The 23932-nt window shown below is 37.0% G+C and overlaps 1 protein-coding gene across 2 annotated transcripts in view; it reads right to left on the bottom strand.

The window, feature by feature from the left end:
* ATAT1 (alpha tubulin acetyltransferase 1) overlaps positions 1-22906 on the bottom strand; it is a 56473-nt gene extending 33567 nt beyond the window's left edge. For both annotated transcript variants that reach the window (XM_053722048.1, XM_053722047.1), the window contains exons 1-2: positions 22314-22906; positions 2440-2500 (exon numbers count right to left, since the gene is read on the bottom strand). In XM_053722048.1, the coding sequence (XP_053578023.1) occupies positions 2440-2500; positions 22314-22408 (156 nt within the window). In that variant the 5' untranslated portion in view covers positions 22409-22906. The remainder of the gene's footprint in view (positions 1-2439; positions 2501-22313) is intronic.
* Between the last annotated feature and the right edge of the window lie 1026 nt (positions 22907-23932).

The following is a 23932-nucleotide window of genomic DNA, read 5'->3' on the forward strand; positions in this document are numbered from 1 at the left end:
TCAGTACATTTGGTACACATTCTCAGAGGGGGTTCCACCATGGCTTTTAAACATAATGAACAAGGAGTTTCCTCTATGTCAGACATGTTTATACAGACTAGCAATGAGACTAGCAAGCTTGGAAAACACTTTAATTCAAGTTAACAAGCAATATAAATAAACGGTACTGTGCCTTTAAGAGAAACAAATTTTGTCAAAATTTGAAAAACAGTGAAAAAAGGCAGTTACACAAACGAAATTTTTACAATATATGTAATAGGCTAACAGAGCATTGCACCCACTTGCAAATGGATGATTAACCCCTTAGTTCAAAAAACGGATCAAAAAAACGACATAGACGTTTTTTAACAGTCCCAGCAAAGTGCCACAGCTTTACTGTGGCTCCTACCTTCCCCAATAAACGATTTTAGGCTCTTTAGATATGTCCTGTAGCATTCAGGGGACTCCTAAGGAAAACTGGATGCCTCAGTATGTAATTTTAACTGCGCAATAAAGCGCTAAAATAGGCCCCTCCCACTCATATTACAACAGTGGAAAGCCTCAGGAAAAAAATTAGGCCCCAATAAGTTTTATCGCCAAGCATATATAAAAAACGATAAACATGCCAGCAAACGTTTTATATAGCATATCTATAAGGGTAATACCCCTGAGAGTAAGCATGATACTAGTCGTTATTAAATCACTGTATTCAGGCTTAACTTACATTTATCAGGAATCAGCAGCATTTTCTAGCATTTCCAATCCTAGAAAAAATCATAACTGCACATACCTGATAGCAGAATAAACTGCACGCCATTCTCCCTCTGAAGTTACCTCACTCCTCAGACATGTGTGAGAACAGCAATGGATCTTAGTTACAACCTGCTAAGATCATAGAAAACTCAGGCAGATTCTTCTTCTATCTCTGCCTGAGAAACAATAGCACAACTCCGGTACTATTTAAAATAACAAACTTTTGATTGAAGAAAATTAACTATTTTTCACCACTTTCCTCTAACTACCTCCATGCGCGTTGAGAGTTGCAAGAGAATGACTGGATATGGTAGGAAGGGGAGGAGCTATATAACAGCTTTGCTGTGGGTCCTCTTGCAACTTCCTGTTGGGAATGAGAATATCCCATAAGTAATGGATGATCCGTGGACTGGATACACCTTACTAGAGAAATACCGACGTATACCTACTCCAGCTTGCTCCTGTTTGTGTAAAGAGTCTTTTCATATGCAAAGGAAGGGGGAGGGGGAGTGTCTGCTATTTACCACTTGCAGTGGGTGTTCCAGCCACCTTTTTAACAGAGCTAAACTGAGAGCTTCTAAGTAAGATTTTAAACTGTTTTATACTGGATCTTTTATATCAGTATCTGTGCATCTTATTCTTTATAGTAGTGTCTATTACATGCAGTTATATGAAAATTGGTGTATACAGTGTTTGAATACTGGTGCACGGCCCTCACAGCATATGTGCGTATGCTGCTGAAAAACAGTAATAATGTTGACTATAAGCATTTTTGCTGATAGAAGTATATTGCAAAAATGCTTCTACCTCATATTAAAATGCACATATGCACATTTTAAAGAACATTAAACAATTTGCCATGGGAATATAAAATGATAAATCGTATATATAAAAGAAACTCTGCAATATACTTTCATTATTTATTTTGTAATTCCATTCTGAAATTGTGAGCTTTTCAGTTCCTGTTGGAAATGGAAGTGCAGAACACTGTTATATTCCCCACAGCCATTGGCTGCACACTCTAGTGACCTATGTATAACTGTCCCTAATTGGCCACAGCAGAGAAGGTAACCTAAGTTACAACATGGCAGCTCCCATTGTTTTATAGACACTAAAACTTTACACTTATTTTGTCAATATTTAAACAACTAATACAACTTTCAAAAATACATCTACATGTTATGCCATCCTTTTAAGAAACTTCTGTATGAAAATTAAAGGGATACTAAACCAAATTTTTTTTCTTTAATGATTCAGATAGAGCAGCAATTTTAAGCAACTTTCTAATTTACTCCTATTATCAATTTTTCTTCATTCTCTTGCTATCTTTATTTGAAAAAGCAGGAAAGGTAAGGAGCCGGCCCATGTTTGGTTCAGCACCTGCATAGAGCTTGCTGATTGGTTTGCTACATTTAGCCACCAATCAGCAAGCACTACCCAAGGTGCTGAGCCAAACATGGGCCTGCTTTTTCAAATAAAGATAGCAAAAGAAAGAAGAAAAATTGATAATAGCAGAAAATTAGAAAGTTGCTTAAATTTGCTGCTCTGATCTGAATCATGAAAGAAAACAATTGGGTTTAGTGTCCCTTTAAGGACTTAGCAAGATAATTTGAGACAATTTACAAATATGAAAGGTTCAATATTACAGAATATTTGTTTATTAAGTATGTGCCATAAATACATTAGCGAATATTTTACACACATTACCTTTGCGGACGCCTTTCCAATTTCATCTAGCACAGTCATAATTTGCTTCAAAGCTTCTGAACTGTGGAAAAAAAACATAGACAGCAATTAGGTTGCGGCAATCTGAAGCTTCGTTAGCATTAGACTGTAGAAGAAAGCGTTCGCTCGCGGCAAAACCAGATCTTAGTGTTTTGCACTAAAAACTGTATACAATATAATATATAAGGACTTCTTGAATTTTACTTCTGGCTTTACATATAAAACTGGGTGAAAAAAATTGGTAAAGAAAAAAAAAATCACAAAAAAATAAATAAAAAAATAATATAATCAAATGTGATCAAATAACCCCCTGCCAGTGCGGTGTTCATAGAACGCCAGAGCGGCGGTTTACACACACTCTGAGCAATGTGTGGTCTGTGGGACACACATTAATATCCCTTGTGACATTTGGCTAATAATGCTTAAAACATTTTTATTTTTATTTATATATATATATATTACAATGTTTTAAATAAATAATTGTATTTTAAATAGACATGAAACCCATTTTTTTTCTTTCATGTTACAGATAGAGCATGTGATTTTGAACAGCTATCCAATTAACTTCTATTATTTAATTTGTTTTGTACTCTTTGTATCCTTTGTTGAAAAGTATACCCAGATAGGCTCAGGAGCTGCTGATTGGTGGCTGCACAGATATGCTATATGTTATTGGCTCACCCAGTGTATTAACTAGCTCCCAGTAGTGCATTGCTGCTTCTTCAACCAAGGATACCAAGAGAACAAAACTAATGAGATAATTGAAGTAAATTGGAAAAGTTGTTTAAAATTGTATTCTGTGTCTGAATCATGAAAGATTTTTTGGGGGGTTTCATGTCCGTTAAACGTACAGTGTTGTGGTCCTGAGTGGGTGTAATAAGGAACACGTGGAAAGCAGAATATGAGCCTTTTAATGATACTGCAGACACAAACATAAGAGCATAAATTGCTCTGGAACACATGAGTACATAGTTAGAGTGATAACTTTGATTGTGTTAACACACCACACTATTTTATTCTATGTTTTCTCCCTATATGTATCATGATGGAGTTCCAAAAAAGATCACCTCTTAAAGGGATATGCAGTCACTTTAACACTATCATTGGAATATATATTTGGGTTTTATATTGGGACAATTCCGATATTTTATTAACACTTTGTTATTTGATCACAATTAATTATTTTCAGATAAAATACCCTTGTCTCAGGGTGCTAATAATTTTAACATAAACATAGGAAATTGTTTTAAATAGTAATAAATTTAAAAGAGTGGCAACTGCAGCCATAGATTTCAGAGACATGACAACCAGGTTTCTGGGATTTGTCAAGGCCTTATGCATAAATAAATAGATAGAAATAATTTATTTAAAAAATGATATAATATGAATATTACAAATAACCAAAAAGTTCAGGAACACAATAAACTACATGGCATGTGTTTTAATATAAATCAGTATTTATTCTTGTTGTAATAATAAATGTTAATCTATTACCAATAAATATAAGGAATGTCCATAAATAGACAAATATACAAAGGGATAATTGATCAACTCATGATAGATAGATAGATAGATAGAGACAGACAGAAGAAAGAAAGATAAATAGACAGACAGATTATAGATAGATAGATAGACTGACAGATGATAGATATAGAAAGAAAGATAGATAGATCAGAAATAGAGGAGATATCTATATATATATATATATATATATAAGGAAGCAATCAGTGATCCTTCTCCAATATATATATGCTGGCATGTTATAGAAAGCAAAATGTAAATAAAAACAAACAAACTTAATGTTAGCCTACTGGCCAATCAGCATCCATTTTGCATCAGACGCTGATACGTCATACAATGCAACCATGGCTTGCTCCCCCTGTCACTAAGGACGCCCGGAGGAATAGCAAATCAGATCAACACTCCCCAATGTAAAAAATGATCACTACGTCTGTTCAGTGAATTAACAACTGATCGAAATTATAGCGTGAATCATTGTATTCACACAACCATACATTCCAGTGTGTCACATAAGAATCTATCAGTGTATCACATAAAGTTTCTATCAGTGTCAATCTACCGTCAGTAACTATCATGCTAGTGACCGCGGGTAAAGATCCACATCGGAGAATCGCCCTAGACTGTGTCACCTTCCACCGCCGACACATATATATATATACCCACAACTAAGTGGCCGGCACCACCGATGTCCATGTATGTATCACATACCAACAGTAGAACATCGCCGCTAGCCACTGTCAACTCGATACAAATGTAAACAAAGTATCCATGACGACCAATGTTAGAGCGCAGTGTCAAAGCAGGCGTGAGTGCAGGGGCGTGTCCTGGCAACCAAATTGTCATGATAGGATACCCTTTAATGATAGGAGTGTATACAAATGTGTCATAGCAACCAGAGAGGCAGAACAGTACGCGTACTAGAGAGCCTTCAATATTGTGATGTATAGATAAAAATAAAAACATAATTACTAAATACTACTTATAGTAATGCACCGCAAGATAAGTACCAGTGAAAGTGATGCCCCATCTAAAGAACTTAACTAAAGCTAGAATCCACACCATCCCGTGTGGAATGTAGACACCATCTGATACAGATAGTAACCCCATCCAATACAATTAATTATTATGCCCAAGCCAACAAAAATTAACCCTAATCTCAAGCAAAAAACTAGTACTTATCACCAAAAAACCAGAAATAGCAAAGAAATAATTCCACTGAGTAAAGCTCACCTACCTACCCAGAGCTAATACTCCACGGATGGAGTGATACAACTTAAGAAATCAAAATCACAAATAAAAGGTTTGACTACATTGCACCTAAAACAAGAAAGATACTGAATCTAAAAGCACCAAAGACTGAATCCAAAAGATCAAAGACTGGGTACCAGCTAAATACAGTGATGAGATATGTATGTTAAAACTTACGGAATACTAAATTTAAAAACAAAATTGGCACATTGGGGACTGACAAAGACTAAATCTGTGATAAAGGACCTAATATCATACAGTTTATACAAAGTGATTAATTAATATCCTACGATTCTCTAGGACTAGAAAAAAATGGCATCCTAACCAACAACATAACAATCTCCTAGGTATATAAACAACATATGATATAAAGAGATAAACCAATTAATTGGTCTGGCCAAACAAACATTCTATAGGCACTTCCAAGTCACAAAAGAAGGAGTCTAAAGGAGAATTCTCCTACCAATAAATCGAGGACTCTCAAAAATGGAAAAATAGAAAAATGGAAAAATCAAAAACAAAACACTGGCCCTGGACAAAAGGATCCTGGACTTACCAAAATTCCAACACTCTCAAAAAAATGTATTTATTGCCCTCCCAAAAAGAGGGAGAGAGAGTGGGTAATAAGGCCCAACAAGAGAATATATGAACAATGGACTCTCAGAAAAAGGACAATGAACTCTCATAGGTTATCATAGGTAGCATTGCCATCCTGTGTGGGTATTAAGACCTCTGGGATATAAAGTCCCAAGTTCATATATCCATCTTGATTCTTTGCGCAACAACATGTTTCCTCTGTCTCCTCCTCTTCTAGGGATTGGTACATGATCGATTAATCTGAATCTCAGATCATTAACTGAGTGTCCTGCCTCCAAGAAGTGTCTTGCCACAGGCTGGTCTGCCTTGCCACTCCGTATGGCCAAAAGGATACTTGACCTGTGGTTGGCCATCCTAGTTTTAGCGTTGTCCGTTGTTTTGCCTGTGTAAAATTTACCACAAGGACAGTTCAGAAGATATACCACGAATTTGGTGGTGCAAGTGAGAAAATATTTGATCTCATAAGATTTATTGCTTTCTGGGTGATGAAAATGCGTGCCAGTAAGCATCCCACTGCAGGTCACACAACTAATACAGCGGTAACATCCTTTTTTCTTTGTTTTAAGCCACGTTCGTGAACCACCTTCAGGATTAATGTTGGCTTTAACCAGATAGTCTCTGAGGTTTCTTCCTCGTCTAAAACCAATTCTCGGTGCTCTCCAATTTTTGAACGGTAAAGTGTGATCAGCTTCCACTAGTTTCCATTCATCTTTAATAATCTGTGTTAGCGGTATGACATCAGGAGAATATGTGGTCACAAACGTTAGTTGGTCCATAGAATTAGAAGGGATATTAGCTACTGGCTCCACAGTTTGGAGCACTAGGTTTTCATTTCAGATAAACTTCTTTGCTTGTATCCCCTTTCCACAAAACGTTGTGTCATCTCTTGTAGCTGTTGCTCACACAATGCTTCATTGGTGTTATTTCTGATTACCCGTTGATATTGTGCCTTGGGGATATTACGAATAAGGCTTGGTTTATGGCAGCTCCTTGCATGCAGTAATGAGTTGCGGTCAGTGTCTTTGCGAAATAAGGTTGTACCCAATCTTCCTTCTACCTTAAACACCCTGACATCTAGATAATCAACCACCATGTTGCTAACTGTATGTGTGAATTTGATGGGACTCGCAAGTGAGTTTAGATGGTCAATCCAATCAAGTAGACTTCTTTATCCATCTCCCCATACCAGGAACAAATCGTCTATGTAACGACAATAATATCTGATGTGGTTGTTTTCAAAAACTTTCAACAAGGATGACTCATGTTGCGCCATAAACAGATTGGCCAAAGATGGGGCCACATTCGACCCCATCGCCATTCCGGAAATCTGTAGATAGAATGTTGTGTCAAATAAGAAGTAATTCTCCAATAGACATAATGTAAGCAGATCAATTAATACTTCTTCAGAGGGGCCAATATAAACCGCTTTTCTTAAAGCCTGGGTAACAGCCATAATGCCTTCGTGATGGGGGATTACCGTGTAAAGGCTTGACACGTCAAGGGTTACCAAGAGGTCAAGGTCCGTGATGTTATCCAGCTTCGTAATCCGGGTGATAAAATCATTGGAATCCCGTATATATAGGATTGCATAGTTTTGACCAAAGGTTGCAGGTAGAAGTCCACAAACTGGGCTAGAGGTTGAAGTAGTTAGTCTCTGGCCGAGACGATCGGTCTCCCTGGAGGTTTTGCAGCATTTTTGTGGACCTTTGGTAAAGTGTAGAGGAGAGGAATAAGTGGATGATCTCGACGCAAAAAATTATAGTCCTGTTGTGTAATCAGTTCTCTGTCTTTGAACTCCAACAGAAGTGTGTCAATTTTCTTTTTTAAACGGGAAGTAGGATCTCCCCTCAAAGGTAGGTATGTCTTGACATTGGTTAGCTGTCCCAAGATCTCGGTCTTGTAGTATGTTGCAGCCATCAAAACTATTGCCTCACCCTTGTCGGTGGGGCGAAACACAATTGAAGTATCTTCTCTTAGAGATTTGAGGGCCAATCTTTCATCCTTAGTTAGATTATCCCTCACCCTCATTTGTGGTCTATCCTTGTTCCTGATCAGTGTTAAAAAATTATTTTAATCTGAGGTTTCTACCAAATCTCTGGATGTCAATGTACACATCGAATTCGTTAATCTTGGTAGTGGGCATGAAAGATGGACCTTTATTTAACAGACTCACTTCTGTCCTGGATAGTGTTCGTGAACTGATATTGAAAACTATGTTTTCTATGGCCTCCGTTGTTGATGGCGGCGGGCAGTGCCCCCCCCGCCTCGTGTGTGGCCTCCGCCTCTTCCTAAAAAACGGTTCGCTGATGGATGAGCAGCCAACGGGGGTAATGATGCTGTGTTCATAATAGAGGACTCCCATTGGTTTCTATTGCCTCTTGACCTAGTGATGACTCCCCTATGGGCAATGGTTACATCCTCATGTTGAGTTTCAGTCCCTGAGCTATCGCCAGAGCTCGTATCCACCGTGGTAATGGACTTTTTGGTGTACCTACAGTCCCGTCTAGGCCTGTACGATCTCCTATCTTCTGGTGACATCATCCATCTATAAATTGATTTGTATGTATAATCTTGTGTAACCATGTGTAATTTGCGGTTTTTAAAGGCAATGAGTTCCTGTTTATAGGTCTTAATTTGGAGGCTTAGTTTGGTCAGCCAAACAGTGTTGGTATCTGATTCAAACATTCCTTGTTTCTCTAGTTCAATGATTGTATTTCGGTCTTGACTTCTTTCAGGAGACGACCAACCTCCCTAATAACTAGTAACATTAAATCAAATGAACATTTATTAAGAATTTTGCACCAATTGATACAAAATTCCTTATTGCACCTTCCAATCGTAGGGATATTTCTGATTCTGAAGCCCCTCGGTATCATCCTCTTTTTATGATAATCGAACAAATATGAACCATGAAGGTTTAGGTCTATTTCTCTCTGTTTTAGCTTAGTTAATGTGTTATACATGGTTTGTAATGATTCTTCTACTTGTTGTTCTTCAATCGAACCAAAATGGATCAACTCAGCGTCCTTGTCTGTAAAGGTAAAAATGTCCTCATGTTTGTCTTCAGAAGTAATGCCACTAGGGTTAACAGAAATCTCTATATCCATAGTATCCATGTCCTCTCTGTTAGTCATATTGTCAGTTCTCCCGGTGTGTCAGACTAACTGTAGGAGGGGGGGGGGGGGGAATAATCCAGGTGTGAAAACAACCCTAGTGTGGGTGCACTGCACATGAAGGTCTAAATTCACAAAGATTGGTGTATGTGCACTCTCACCAACACTTGCAACTGTCAGGGTGCTTTAAGGTAATTTGTAGAAATGCAAAAAAGGAAGCACTCACTGATCCTTCTCCAACTGTGATGTTCTACTGTTGGTATGTGATACATACATGGACATCGGTGGTGCCGGCCACTTAGTTGTGGGTATATATATATGTGTTGGCGGCGGAAGGTGACACAGTCTAGGGCGATTCTCCGATGTGGATCTTTACCCGCGACTAGCATGATAGTTACTGATGGTAGATTGACACTGATATAAACTTTATGTGATACACTGATAGATTCTTATGTGACACACTGGAATGTATGGTTGTGTGAATACAATGATTCACGCTATAATTTTGACAATGGATGGTACACTCAGCGCCTGCCCCAAGGCGACCCTAGCTCTGGATATTGACTCCTAGTAGTCAATAAAAGAATTTAGAGAATCGGATATAAAAACCAAAGCGCCTAGTAGGCTGGGTCTAGAACTAATATGAAAATGGATATTAAAAAGCTAATTATAGTATAAAAATAACACTTTAATTTTTACAAGCATGGATCCATGTTACAATCGAACAAACATATTAAAATAAAATATAAAATATAATAAAAACAACAGAAAAACTCCAATAATTAAAAATCTCTTCGTAGCTGGTTGGGCTTAATTGGACTGATCCCCTTTCTAAGTGGGACCGTGAGTACTCTGGCACCTTGCTACAGGTGAAGGTAACCTCGTTAGAGGTTATAACAAGAATCTATGTGTGTTCTTTGGTGAAGCTATATCGATTATCCCAAAATCTTTTTGAAAAATGTGGTGTGTAGTAGTGATGCGCAAAAGCAAAATTGCTAAACCTTGCTAAAGGTGATCTAAAAATGAATCCTCGTGTGTGCCCCACACACAGAAATGAAGTGACCTAATATATTCTTAAAGTAAAAATACAGGGTGTAACTCATGTGACATAAAATAAATCATGTGACATAAAATAAATAATTACAAATATTCAATCAATCAGTGAAAATCAGACGGTCAAAAATCCAAAAAATGAGTGTAGCTAAGAGCAAAAAAAAAAAAAAACACAATACAGTCCTTGAAAAAGCAATGTTCAATCCATCAAAACACAACGTGAAAAAAAGTGCATAATAAAGGAATGAAAAAACAGTGGCCACTGTAATAAAAAGATGGTTGTGTCCTTGATAAATCCTGTGAAGAAATAATAATGGCAGCCTATAACAATACCGGGATGTGTTGATGTATAAAAATTCGTCAGGGGCCCGGCCGACCCAAATTTTACCTAAAAAGTAGAAAACAAACACACAATAGTGCAGAGCGTAAAGTCCCAAATTGATAAGAAGGAAGAAGACTCACCAGTCAACGCGTTTCGGTCTGTACTAGACCTTTTTCAAGACTGGATTATGCTGTCCTGGGTACTCTTTTATACCCATTTGTCAAATACGAACCGGAAGTGATCGTACAGTGCTTCCTGTTTCGTTAGATGTAAATAATGCTAATTAAACTTCTTATTTTTGATTAACCATTGTCAAAAAGTATCGTTTTTCAATTTTGTTTTTTCCTTTTAGATTCTCTTAGGTTTATACCTGAAAATATGTGTTTCTAAATACGGCTTTTTCTTTACTTTGGAAATTACTTCCGGTCTATTCTGTTCAATAACTTCCGGTCTGCATTGATCTGTACTTACAAGGATCACATACATACTTTCATTAAAAAATCTACTTACTGATCCTAAACTCATACCAACTATTCAGAATCTTTATGAAATAATTTAAACGAGTGTGTGTTTGATGTTAAAAGGATCGATCTTTATGCGGTTTCATCTGTATGGAATGGGTGTGAGCGTACACACTGATCCTATTGGGTGATTCTCCCGTATGATAATTGGGTGATGAGAGGTAAAGTGATGTTCTTATTGGTGTATTTCAGAGGGTGTGATTTTAAAGCGTTGTTTGTTTCCTAGGTAACAGAGAGTATATCGCAAAGCGGACCGGGCATATAATAAAAGATTTAGAGTTATGTGCCCATAGTGTTTGCTATCATAAAAACAACTTTCTGAATGAATCTAATACTTATATCTATCGTATTCCGATAGATGGGTTAATTTATATCTATATTGTTGGTGGAGGAGATATATTTACAAGAAAATTTCTATGGCTACTCCCCATTGTTTGATCCATATTTCTCTTAGAGATTTTCATATATCAGTGGAGTACATTCCGAGAGGAGGAATTACATTTAGCACATCTAAGTGTCTGTATTTGCACTATCAAATGCTGCTGATGTATTTAAGTTAGCTTATCTTAAAAGGGTAGCTACATCAGATTTGAGTGTCTGTATTGGTTGTCAGATGCTCCATATATGTCATGTTCTCTTCAAAGGATAACTAAGTTTTTTGCGGGGAATGTTTTATATTAGAACTTTTTGGACCGGGGGCTGGTCTGTTTAATTCCTTACAGGATTAACCCCATGCTCTCATACAGCTGTATGTGCACATGTATAGCTAAATATACATATATCGGATGCTCCTATCAAACGCTATTTGTATAGTAAATTAGCTTGTCTTTAAAGGCTAGCTATATCAGATTCGAGTGTCTGCATTTTCGTTGTCATTTGCTCTATGTATATTATATTTTTCTCTTCAAAGGATAACTGTGTATTGTGCGGGATACATATTATATTAAAACCTTTAGACCGGGGTTGGTTTGATCCCTTATAAGATTAACCTGTGCTTTCATATAGCTGCATGTACACGTGTGTAAATATGTACATATATATATATATATATTTGCTAACTTCATAAGAGGGAGAGTTTATCTATTGGAGGCTATTGTTTGTAGATCTATATAAAGATGCTAATCTTACTCCGCTGAAATGATGTAATTGGTAGATGAGATTTCTAGATCTTATCACTTCTTAATATAGCAAATAGTTATTATCTTGAAATGAGAGAACCATCTTCCTAGATGTTAAGTGAATATTCACAAAAAAAATATATAGATATCCTCGGACTCTTTTTTAAAAAATGGTTTCAGATAGGGTTATATTCATTAATTGATACTCGGAGGGCTAAGGGAGAGGTTATTAATTGTCTATTTCAATAGACTAGACCAGGAGATCGAGGATGAAATATAATAAATCTATATTTAATATGAACCATACCAGGAGATAGAGAGAGAAGAGTATGGACAATTATTCGTAATACCAGGAGATAGAGAGAGAAGAGTATGAACAATTATTCGTAAAAGATTTTTCTATCTTCCCACATGAGGCTGTATTATTTTGCACAGAAGTGCACCAAACTGATATTTCTCATAGCATATAGTGGTTTTATTGCAGACCTATGCTTATATTTTCCATTAATTCTTTAAAAGGTCAACAGATGGGAGAGATCCTCTTTATTATTAAGACCCTTTGGGTGCAGACAATCCATTAGGAATATCCATTTAGATTCATTAGTTAATAGTTGTTTTTCGAAGTTGCCACCTCTCCAATTTTTGGCTACTTTTTGGATTCCTATGTATCTTAATGTATTGATGTTTCCATGATGCTGGGTCGCAAAATGTTGGTATAGTGGAGTGTCCGTGTTTAGTTTTTCAATCATCAACAGGTGTTCCCGGATCCTATCTCTAAGGGTCCTGGACGTCTGGCCTATATATTGCAGTCCACATGGGCATTGCAGTAGGTAGATCACTCCTCTGTCCTTACACCTTATCAGATCTTGAATTTTAAATTCCTCCTTGGTATTATGGGAGTTAAATTTAGTTGTTTTCGTCCCACACTTACAAGCTTTGCATGTGTGGCAAGGGAAGAATCCTTTCACCTTCTTTCCAAACACATCCACTATTCCTCCAGGTATTTTCTTTTGGAGGCTGGGTGCCAGTCTTGTCTTTAGATTTTTCGTCTTTCTATATACGAATCTTATAGATTCGTATATAAAGATATAGGAATATAGTGAGAATAAACATATTATAGAGAATATATTCCGGAAACACTGGGCGCTGCTTAAAGACGACGAAGTCTTAGGAAATAAACTGCCAGAGAACCCAAGATTCGTATATAGAAAGACGAAAAATCTAAAGACAAGACTGGCACCCAGCCTCCAAAAGAAAATACCTGGAGGAATAGTGGATGTGTTTGGAAAGAAGGTGAAAGGATTCTTCCCTTGCCACACATGCAAAGCTTGTAAGTGTGGGACGAAAACAACTAAATTTAACTCCCATAATACCAAGGAGGAATTTAAAATTCAAGATCTGATAAGGTGTAAGGACAGAGGAGTGATCTACCTACTGCAATGCCCATGTGGACTGCAATATATAGGCCAGACGTCCAGGACCCTTAGAGATAGGATCCGGGAACACCTGTTGATGATTGAAAAACTAAACACGGACACTCCACTATACCAACATTTTGCGACCCAGCATCATGGAAACATCAATACATTAAGATACATAGGAATCCAAAAAGTAGCCAAAAATTGGAGAGGTGGCAACTTCGAAAAACAACTATTAACTAATGAATCTAAATGGATATTCCTAATGGATTGTCTGCACCCAAAGGGTCTTAATAATAAAGAGGATCTCTCCCATCTGTTGACCTTTTAAAGAATTAATGGAAAATATAAGCATAGGTCTGCAATAAAACCACTATATGCTATGAGAAATATCAGTTTGGTGCACTTCTGTGCAAAATAATACAGCCTCATGTGGGAAGATAGAAAAATCTATTACGAATAATTGTTCATACTCTTCTCTCTCTATCTCCTGGTATTACGAATAATTGTCCATACTCTTCTCTCTCTATCTCCTGGTATGGTTCATATTAAATATAGATTTATTATATTTCATCCTCGATCTCCTGGTCTAGTCTATTGAAATAGACAATTAATAACCTCTCCCTTAGCCCTCCGAGTATCAATTAATGAATATAACCCTATCTGAAACCATTTTTTAAAAAAGAGTCCGAGGATATCTATATATTTTTTTGTGAATATTCACTTAACATCTAGGAAGATGTTTCCCTCATTTCAAGATAATAACTATTTGCTATATTAAGAAGTGATAAGATCTAGAAATCTCATCTACCAATTACATCATTTCAGCGGAGTAAGATTAGCATCTTTATATAGATCTGCAAACAATAGCCTCCAATAGATAAACTCTCCCTCTTATGAAGTTAGCAAATATATATATATATATGTACATATTTACACACGTGTACATGCAGCTATATGAAAGCACGGGTTAATCTTATAAGGGATCAAACCAACCCCGGTCTAAAGGTTTTAATATAATATGTATCCCGCACAATACACAGTTATCCTTTGAAGAGAAAAATATAATATACATAGAGCAAATGACAACGAAAATGCAGACACTCGAATCTGATATAGCTAGCCTTTAAAGACAAGCTAATTTACTATACAAATAGCGTTTGATAGGAGCATCCGATATATGTATATTTAGCTATACATGTGCACATACAGCTGTATGAGAGCATGGGGTTAATCCTGTAAGGAATTAAACAGACCAGCCCCCGGTCCAAAAAGTTCTAATATAAAACATTCCCCGCAAAAAACTTAGTTATCCTTTGAAGAGAACATGACATATATGGAGCATCTGACAACCAATACAGACACTCAAATCTGATGTAGCTACCCTTTTAAGATAAGCTAACTTAAATACATCAGCAGCATTTGATAGTGCAAATACAGACACTTAGATGTGCTAAATGTAATTCCTCCTCTCGGAATGTACTCCACTGATATATGAAAATCTCTAAGAGAAATATGGATCAAACAATGGGGAGTAGCCATAGAAATTTTCTTGTAAATATATCTCCTCCACCAACAATATAGATATAAATTAACCCATCTATCGGAATACGATAGATATAAGTATTAGATTCATTCAGAAAGTTGTTTTTATGATAGCAAACACTATGGGCACATAACTCTAAATCTTTTATTATATGCCCGGTCCGCTTTGCGATATACTCTCTGTTACCTAGGAAACAAACAACGCTTTAAAATCACACCCTCTGAAATACACCAATAAGAACATCACTTTACCTCTCATCACCCAATTATCATACGGGAGAATCACCCAATAGGATCAGTGTGTACGCTCACACCCATTCCATACAGATGAAACCGCATAAAGATTGATCCTTTTAACATCAAACACACACTCATTTAAATTATTTCATAAAGATTCTGAATAGTTGGTATGAGTTTAGGATCAGTAAGTAGATTTTTTAATGAAAGTATGTATGTGATCCTTGTAAGTACAGATCAATGCAGACCGGAAGTTATTGAACAGAATAGACCGGAAGTAATTTCCAAAGTAAAGAAAAAGCCGTATTTAGAAACACATATTTTCAGGTATAAACCTAAGAGAATCTAAAAGGAAAAAACAAAATTGAAAAACGATACTTTTTGACAATGGTTAATCAAAAATAAGAAGTTTAATTAGCATTATTTACATCTAACGAAACAGGAAGCACTGTACGATCACTTCCGGTTCGTATTTGACAAATGGATATAAAAGAGTACCCAGGACAGCATAATCCAGTCTTGAAAAAGGTCTAGTACAGACCGAAACGCGGCGACTGGTGAGTCTTCTTCCTTCTTATCAATTTGGGACTTTACGCTCTGCACTATTGTGTGTTTGTTTTCTACTTTTTAGGTAAAATTTGGGTCGGCCGGGCCCCTGACGAATTTTTATACATCAACACATCCCGGTATTGTTATAGGCTGCCATTATTATTTCTTCACAGGATTTATCAAGGACACAACCATCTTTTTATTACAGTGGCCACTGTTTTTTCATTCCTTTATTATGCACTTTTTTTCACGTTGTGTTTTGATGGATTAAACATTGCTTTTTCAAGGACTGTATTGTGTTTTTTTGTTGGTTTTTTTTTTTGCTCTTAGCTACACTCATTTTTTGGATTTTTGACCGTCTGATTTTCACTGATTGATTGAATATTTGTAATTATTTATTTTATGTCACATGATTTATTTTATGTCACATGAGTTATACCCTGTATTTTTACTTTAAGAATATATTAGGTCACTTCATTTCTGTGTGTGGGGCACACACGAGGATTCATTTTTAGATCACCTTTAGCAATTTTGCTTTTGCGCATCACTACTACACACCACATTTTTCAAAAAGATTTTGGGATAATCGATATAGCTTCACCAAAGAACACACATAGGCCTAGATTTGGAGTTCGGCGGTAAAAGGGCTGTTAACGCTCCGCGGGCTTTTTTCTGGCCGCACCATAAATTTAACTCTGGTATCGAGAGTTAAAACAAATGCTGCGTTAGGCTCCAAAAAAGGAGCGTAGAGCATTTTTACCGCAAATGCAACTCTCGATACCAGAGTTGCTTACGGACGCGGCCGGCCTCAAAAACGTGCTCGTGCACGATTCTCCCATAGGAAACAATGGGACTGTTTGAGCTGAAAAAAAACCTAACACCTGCAAAAAAGCAGCGTTCAGCTCCTAACGCAGCCCCATTGTTTCCTATGGGGAAACACTTCCTACGTCTGCACCTAACACCCTAACATGTACCCCGAGTCTAAACACCCCTACCCTTACACTTATTAACCCCTAATCTGCCGCCCCCACTATCGCTGACCCCTGCATATTATTATTAACCCCTAATCTGCCGCTCCGTAAAACGCCGCCACCTACGTTATCCCTATGTACCCCTAATCTGCTACCCCTAACACCGCCGCCCCCTATATTATATTTATTAACCCCTAATCTGCCCCCCACAACGTCGCCGACACCTACCTACACTTATTAACCCCTAATCTGCCGAGCGGACCTGAGCGCTACTATAATAAAGTTATTAACCCCTAATCCGCCTCACTAACCCTATCATAAATAGTATTAACCCCTAATCTGCCCTCCCTAACATCGCCGACACCTACCTTCAATTATTAACCCCTAAACTTCCGATCGGAGCTCACCGCTATTCTAATAAATGTATTAACCCCTAAAGCTAAGTCTAACCCTAACACTAACACCCCCCTAAGTTAAATATAATTTACATCTAACGAAATTAATTAACTCTTATTAAATAACTTATTCCTATTTAAAGCTAAATACTTACCTGTAAAATAAATCCTAATATAGCTACAATATAAATTATAATTATATTATAGCTATTTTAGGATTAATATTTATTTTACAGGCAACTTTGTATTTATTTTAACCAGGTACAATAGCTATTAAATAGTTAAGAACTATTTAATAGTTACCTAGTTAAAATAATTACAAATTTACCTGTAAAATAAATCCTAACCTAAGTTATAATTAAACCTAACACTACCCTATCAATAAAATAATTAAATAAACTACCTACAATTACCTACAATTAACCTAACACTACACTATCAATAAATTAATTAAACACAATTGCTACAAATAAATACAATTAAATAAACTAGCTAAAGTACAAAAAATAAAAAAAGAACTAAGTTACAGAAAATAAAAAAATATTTACAAACATAATAAAAATATTACAACAATTTTAAACTAATTACACCTACTCTAAGCCCCCTAATAAAATAACAAAGCCCCCCAAAATAAAAAATTCCCTACCCTATTCTAAATTAAAAAAGTTACAAGCTCTTTTACCTTACCAGCCCTGAACAGGGCCCTTTGCGGGGCATGCCCCAAGAATTTCAGCTCTTTTGCCTGTAAAAAAAAACATACAATACCCCCCCCCAACATTACAACCCACCACCCACATACCCCTAATCTAACCCAAACCCCCCTTAAATAAACTTAACACTAAGCCCCTGAAGATCTTCCTACCTTGTCTTCACCATCCAGGTATCACCGATCCGTCCTGGCTCCAAGATCTTCATCCAACCCAAGCGGGGGTTGGCGATCCATAATCCGGTGCTCCAAAGTCTTCCTCCTATCCGGCAAGAAGAGGACATCCGGACCGGCAAACATCTTCTCCAAGCGGCATCTTCGATCTTCTTCCATCCGGTGCGGAGCGGGTCCATCTTGAAGCAGGCGACGCGGATCCATCCTCTTCTTCCGATGTCTCCCGACTAATGACGGTTCCTTTAAGGGACGTCATCCAAGATGGCGTCCCTCGAATTCCGATTGGCTGATAGGATTCTATCAGCCAATCGGAATTAAGGTAGGAATTTTCTGATTGGCTGATGGAATCAGCCAATCAGAATCAAGTTCAATCCGATTGGCCGATCCCATCAGCCAATCAGATTGAGCTCGCATTCTATTGGCTGATCGGAACAGCCAATAGAATGCGAGCTCAATCTTATTGGCTGATTGGATCAGCCAATCGGATTGAACTTGATTCTGATTGGCTGATTCCATCAGCCAATCAGAAAATTCCTACCTTAATTCCGATTGGCTGATAGAATCCTATCAGCCAATCGGAATTCGAGGGACGCCATCTTGGATGACGTCCCTTAAAGGAACCGTCATTAGTCGGGAGACATCGGAAGAAGAGGATGGATCCGCGTCGCCTGCTTCAAGATGGACCCGCTCCGCACCGGATGGAAGAAGATCGAAGATGCCGCTTGGAGAAGATGTTTGCCGGTCCGGATGTCCTCTTCTTGCCGGATAGGAGGAAGACTTTGGAGCACCGGATTATGGATCGCCAACCCCCGCTTGGGTTGGATGAAGATCTTGGAGCCAGGTCGGATCGGTGATACCTGGATGGTGAAGACAAGGTAGGAAGATCTTCAGGGGCTTAGTGTTAAGTTTATTTAAGGGGGGTTTGGGTTAGATTAGGGGTATGTGGGTGGTGGGTTGTAATGTTGGGGGGGGGTATTGTATGTTTTTTTTTACAGGCAAAAGAGCTGAAATTCTTGGGGCATGCCCCGCAAAGGGCCCTGTTCAGGGCTGGTAAGGTAAAAGAGCTTGTAACTTTTTTAATTTAGAATAGGGTAGGGAATTTTTTATTTTGGGGGGCTTTGTTATTTTATTAGGGGGCTTAGAGTAGGTGTAATTAGTTTAAAATTGTTGTAATATTTTTATTATGTTTGTAAATATTTTTTTATTTTCTGTAACTTAGTTCTTTTTTTATTTTTTGTACTTTAGCTAGTTTATTTAATTGTATTTATTTGTAGCAATTGTGTTTAATTAATTTATTGATAGTGTAGTGTTAGGTTAATTGTAGGTAATTGTAGGTAGTTTATTTAATTATTTTATTGATAGGGTAGTGTTAGGTTTAATTATAACTTAGGTTAGGATTTATTTTACAGGTAAATTTGTAATTATTTTAACTAGGTAACTATTAAATAGTTCTTAACTATTTAATAGCTATTGTACCTGGTTAAAATAAATACAAAGTTGCCTGTAAAATAAATATTAATCCTAAAATAGCTATAATATAATTATAATTTATATTGTAGCTATATTAGGATTTATTTTACAGGTAAGTATTTAGCTTTAAATAGGAATAAGTTATTTAATAAGAGTTAATTAATTTCGTTAGATGTAAATTATATTTAACTTAGGGGGGTGTTAGTGTTAGGGTTAGACTTAGCTTTAGGGGTTAATACATTTATTAGAATAGCGGTGAGCTCCGATCGGAAGTTTAGGGGTTAATAATTGAAGGTAGGTGTCGGCGATGTTAGGGAGGGCAGATTAGGGGTTAATACTATTTATGATAGGGTTAGTGAGGCGGGTTAGGGGTTAATATCTTTATTATAGTAGCGCTCAGGTCTACTCGGCAGATTAGGGGTTAATAAGTGTAGGCAGGTGTCGGCGACGTTGAGGGGGGCAGATTAGGGGTTAATAAATATAATATAGGGGTCGGCGATGTTAGGGGCAGCAGATTAGGGGTACATAGGGATAACGTAGGTGGCGGCGATTTGCGGTCGGAAGATTAGGGGTTAATTATTGTAAGTAGCTGGCGGCGACGTTGTGGGGGGCAGGTTAGGGGTGAATAAATATAATACAGGGGTCGGCGGGGTTAGGGGCAGCAGATTAGGGGTACATAAATATAACGTAGGTGGCGGTCGGCAGATTAGGGGTTAAAAATTTTAATCGAGTGGCGGCGGTGTGGGGGGACCTCGGTTTAGGGGTACATAGGTAGTTTATGGGTGTTAGTGTACTTTAGGGTACAGTAGTTAAGAGCTTTATAAACCGGCGTTAGCCAGAAAGCTCTTAACTCCTGCTTTTTTCAGGCGGCTGGAATTTTGTCGTTAGAGCTCTAACGCTCACTTCAGAAACGACTCTAAATACCAGCGTTAGAAAGATCCCATTGAAAATATAGGCTACGCAAATGGCGTAGGGGGATCTGCGGTATGGAAAAGTCGCGGCTGTAAAGTGAGCGTTAGACCCTTTAATCACTGACTCCAAATACCAGCGTGCGGCCAAAACCAGCGTTAGGAGCCTCTAACGCTGGTTTTGACGGCTACCGCCGAACTCCAAATCTAGGCCATAGATTCTTGTTATAACCTCTAACGAGGTTACCTTCACCTGTAGCAAGGTGCCAGAGTACTCACGGTCCCACTTAGAAAGGGGATCAGTCCAATTAAGCCCAACCAGCTACGAAGAGATTTTTAATTATTGGAGTTTTTCTGTTTATTGTTTTTATTATATTTTATATTTTATTTTAATATGTTTGTTCGATTGTAACATGGATCCATGCTTGTAAAAATTAAAGTGTTATTTTTATACTATAATTAGCTTTTTAATATCCATTTTCATATTAGTTCTAGACCCAGCCTACTAGGCGCTTTGGTTTTTATATCCGACACGCTATAATTTTGATCAACTGTTAATTCACTGAACAGACGTAGTGATAATTTTTTTACATTGGGGGGTGTTGATCTGATTTGCTATTCCTCCGGGCGTCCTTAGTGACAGGGGGAGCAATCCATGGTAGCGTTGTATGACATATCAGGGTCTGATGCAAAATGGATGCTGATTGGCCAGTAGGCTAACATTAAGTTTGTTTGTTTTTATTTACATTTTGCTTTCTATAACATGCCAGCATATATATATCGGATTGGGGCATCACTACCTTTATGAGGGGTCACTCTGGGTATGATTTTATCTAGGTTTTTTTATCGATATTTTCACAACATAATTATGTATATATCTGTCACTGATTTTCATTGGTCACTGAAGGGGTGTGATTATTATTCGGCCTGGATTGGCTGATTTTGAGGGGAGTGTTATCTGGGGCCTATTTAAAGACTGATTTTGCACATTGTTAACTTGTCAGAGGAAGGGACTTTTGTTGTCCCGAAACGTCACTAAAACTACATTGATAGAAATAGAAGATTGATAGATAGATATAGACAGACAGAAGATAGATAGATTGATATAGACAGACAGAAGAAAGATAGATAGACGGACAGATAGATTATAGATAGATAGACTGACAGATGATAGAGATAGATGATAGATAGATAGATAGATAGATGATAAATAGATAGATCAGAAATAGATGATAGAAAGATATATATATATATATATACACATATAAATACATAGATAGCTAAGAAATAGATGATAGATAGATATAGAAAGATAGATGATAAATAGATAGATGATAGATAGATAGATAGATAGATAGACAGACAGGCAGATACATAGATAGATCAGAAATAGAAGATAGATAGATGATAAATAGATAGATCAGAAATAGATGATAGATAGAAAGATATATATATATAGATAGATAGATAGATAGATAGATAGATAGATAGACATATAAATACATAGATAGCTCAGAAATAGATGATAGATAGATATAGAAAGATAGATGATAGCTAGATAGACAGACAGGCAGATACATAGATAGATCAGAAATTGAAGATAGATAGATAGATAGATAGATAGATAGATAGATAGATAGATAGATAGATAGACTGACAGACAGATAGATGATAGAAAGATAGATCAGAAATAGATGATAGATAGACTGACAGATAGATGATAGAGATAGACAGACAGATAGATAATAGATATAGAAAGATAGATGATAAATAGATATATAATAGATAGATGGATAGATAGATCAGAAATAGATGATAGATAGAAAGATAGATAGATATATACATAGATAGATGATAAATAGATGATAGATATAGAAAGATAGATACATAGATAGATCAGAAATAGATGATAGATATATAGATAGACTGACAGATGATATAGATAGACTGACAGATAGATGAGAAATAGATAGATAATAGATATAGATACCTGGAGATCAGAGGCCGTCGGGATGGGATCAGGGAGTTATCCAGCTTTGTTATCGGATCCAGGAAGATTTTGTGCACATCAAAATCAAATTCCATGACTGTGTCACTGTGACCTGCTGTATTTGTAAGGTGGGTGTATTACTATGTCTGTGACAGATTTAAATCACTGCTATAAATTACGCCAAACACTAGTGTCCCTCACTGTGCTGGTCCCAAATGTTTCAACTCATTTGTCACTCTACTCATTCCCACCTATTGACTGACACATTGTATCAAACCTTGTGTGCTCTACAGTGTGTATGCAGCACAATGATAATAATAATTAATATGTACCATAAGTCAGAGTACATATGTGACCATATGCAGCATGTAATATATATATATATACAATCAGTATACCTCTGTAATCACACAATAGTTATGGATGGAGATACAGTGACAATATTTGTAGTAATAAATTAGCTAATGAAAAAAATTGCATTAAAATCTATAGTGAATCTATGAACAATGCGCGACCCCGCCAATTATTTGCGCGATCACGTCGCTATCTCTTCTCCGGTGCGCGCTCCTTAAACAATAGAAACCGGGTCTGGATCCAAACCCAAGGAGAGAAAAGGGGCGTGTATGAAAGACGTCACTTCCATCCAATCAGCGAGGGAGCAGCCACTTTCGTCCAGCAACCGCGTTCCTAGCAACGCTACGTTCACTGGTTGAGAGGAAAGAAAATGGATATTGGTGACCACACCCGTAAAGATAGTGGCAATGGCGAACCAATCATCATTTTTCATCATAAAAGGTTGCGTTTATCATAGCAACAATAGGATAGGCTTTCTTTAAAAATATTTAGTGTGGTTGTGTGACAGATTAGGCCTTCCTTAGCAACAGGTTGAGCTTTCCCTAGCAACAGGTCATTTTGCTGCCTGATAAATTATTCCAGCTACTGAGACGGATCTACAAAATCAGTTATGTAGAAGAACTGCAGAAGCTCTCTCATTTTTAAATCTGCACATTCAAAGACTATAAATAAAAATATTAATAATTGAATTTGTTAGTGTCTCTTTTATTGAATAAAGAATTGATGAATGGATGATTTTGTCCCACCTGACATGACATATAACAAAAGGTTGCATGTTTAATGAGACATACCTGTCAGTCATTATTTTATGGGCATAGACAATTTTTTAAAGGGACAGTAAACACCTTGAGATTTTTATATAAAAGGTTTAGTTATGCATAATGAAACAACTTTACAATGTTTTCATTATTTATTTTGCCCCTTTTTATGTAATATAGCTCTGAAAATAGAGCAATTTCCAACTCACAGACCTTATTATTATTATTATTCTTTATTTATAAAGCGCCAAAAGATTCTGCAGCGCTGCCCGTGGGTACAAGGATAGAAGTACAACGGAGAAACAATGCAATAAAAGACAACATTTTACAGACAGATACAGGGGGAATTGAGGGCCCTATTCCCGTGGGAACTTACAAGCTAGATGGGTAGGAGGATGGGAAACAGGAGGTGGGGACTGCAAAGGTGGGAATGATATTAGTGGGGAGATGAGGGCAACTGTTGGGTTACGTGAAGTTAATTTGTTAATAAGTCGGGTGATAGGATTC

The sequence above is a fragment of the Bombina bombina genome, chromosome 7 (assembly GCF_027579735.1).
Source record: "Bombina bombina isolate aBomBom1 chromosome 7, aBomBom1.pri, whole genome shotgun sequence".
Classification (NCBI taxonomy): domain Eukaryota; kingdom Metazoa; phylum Chordata; class Amphibia; order Anura; family Bombinatoridae; genus Bombina; species Bombina bombina.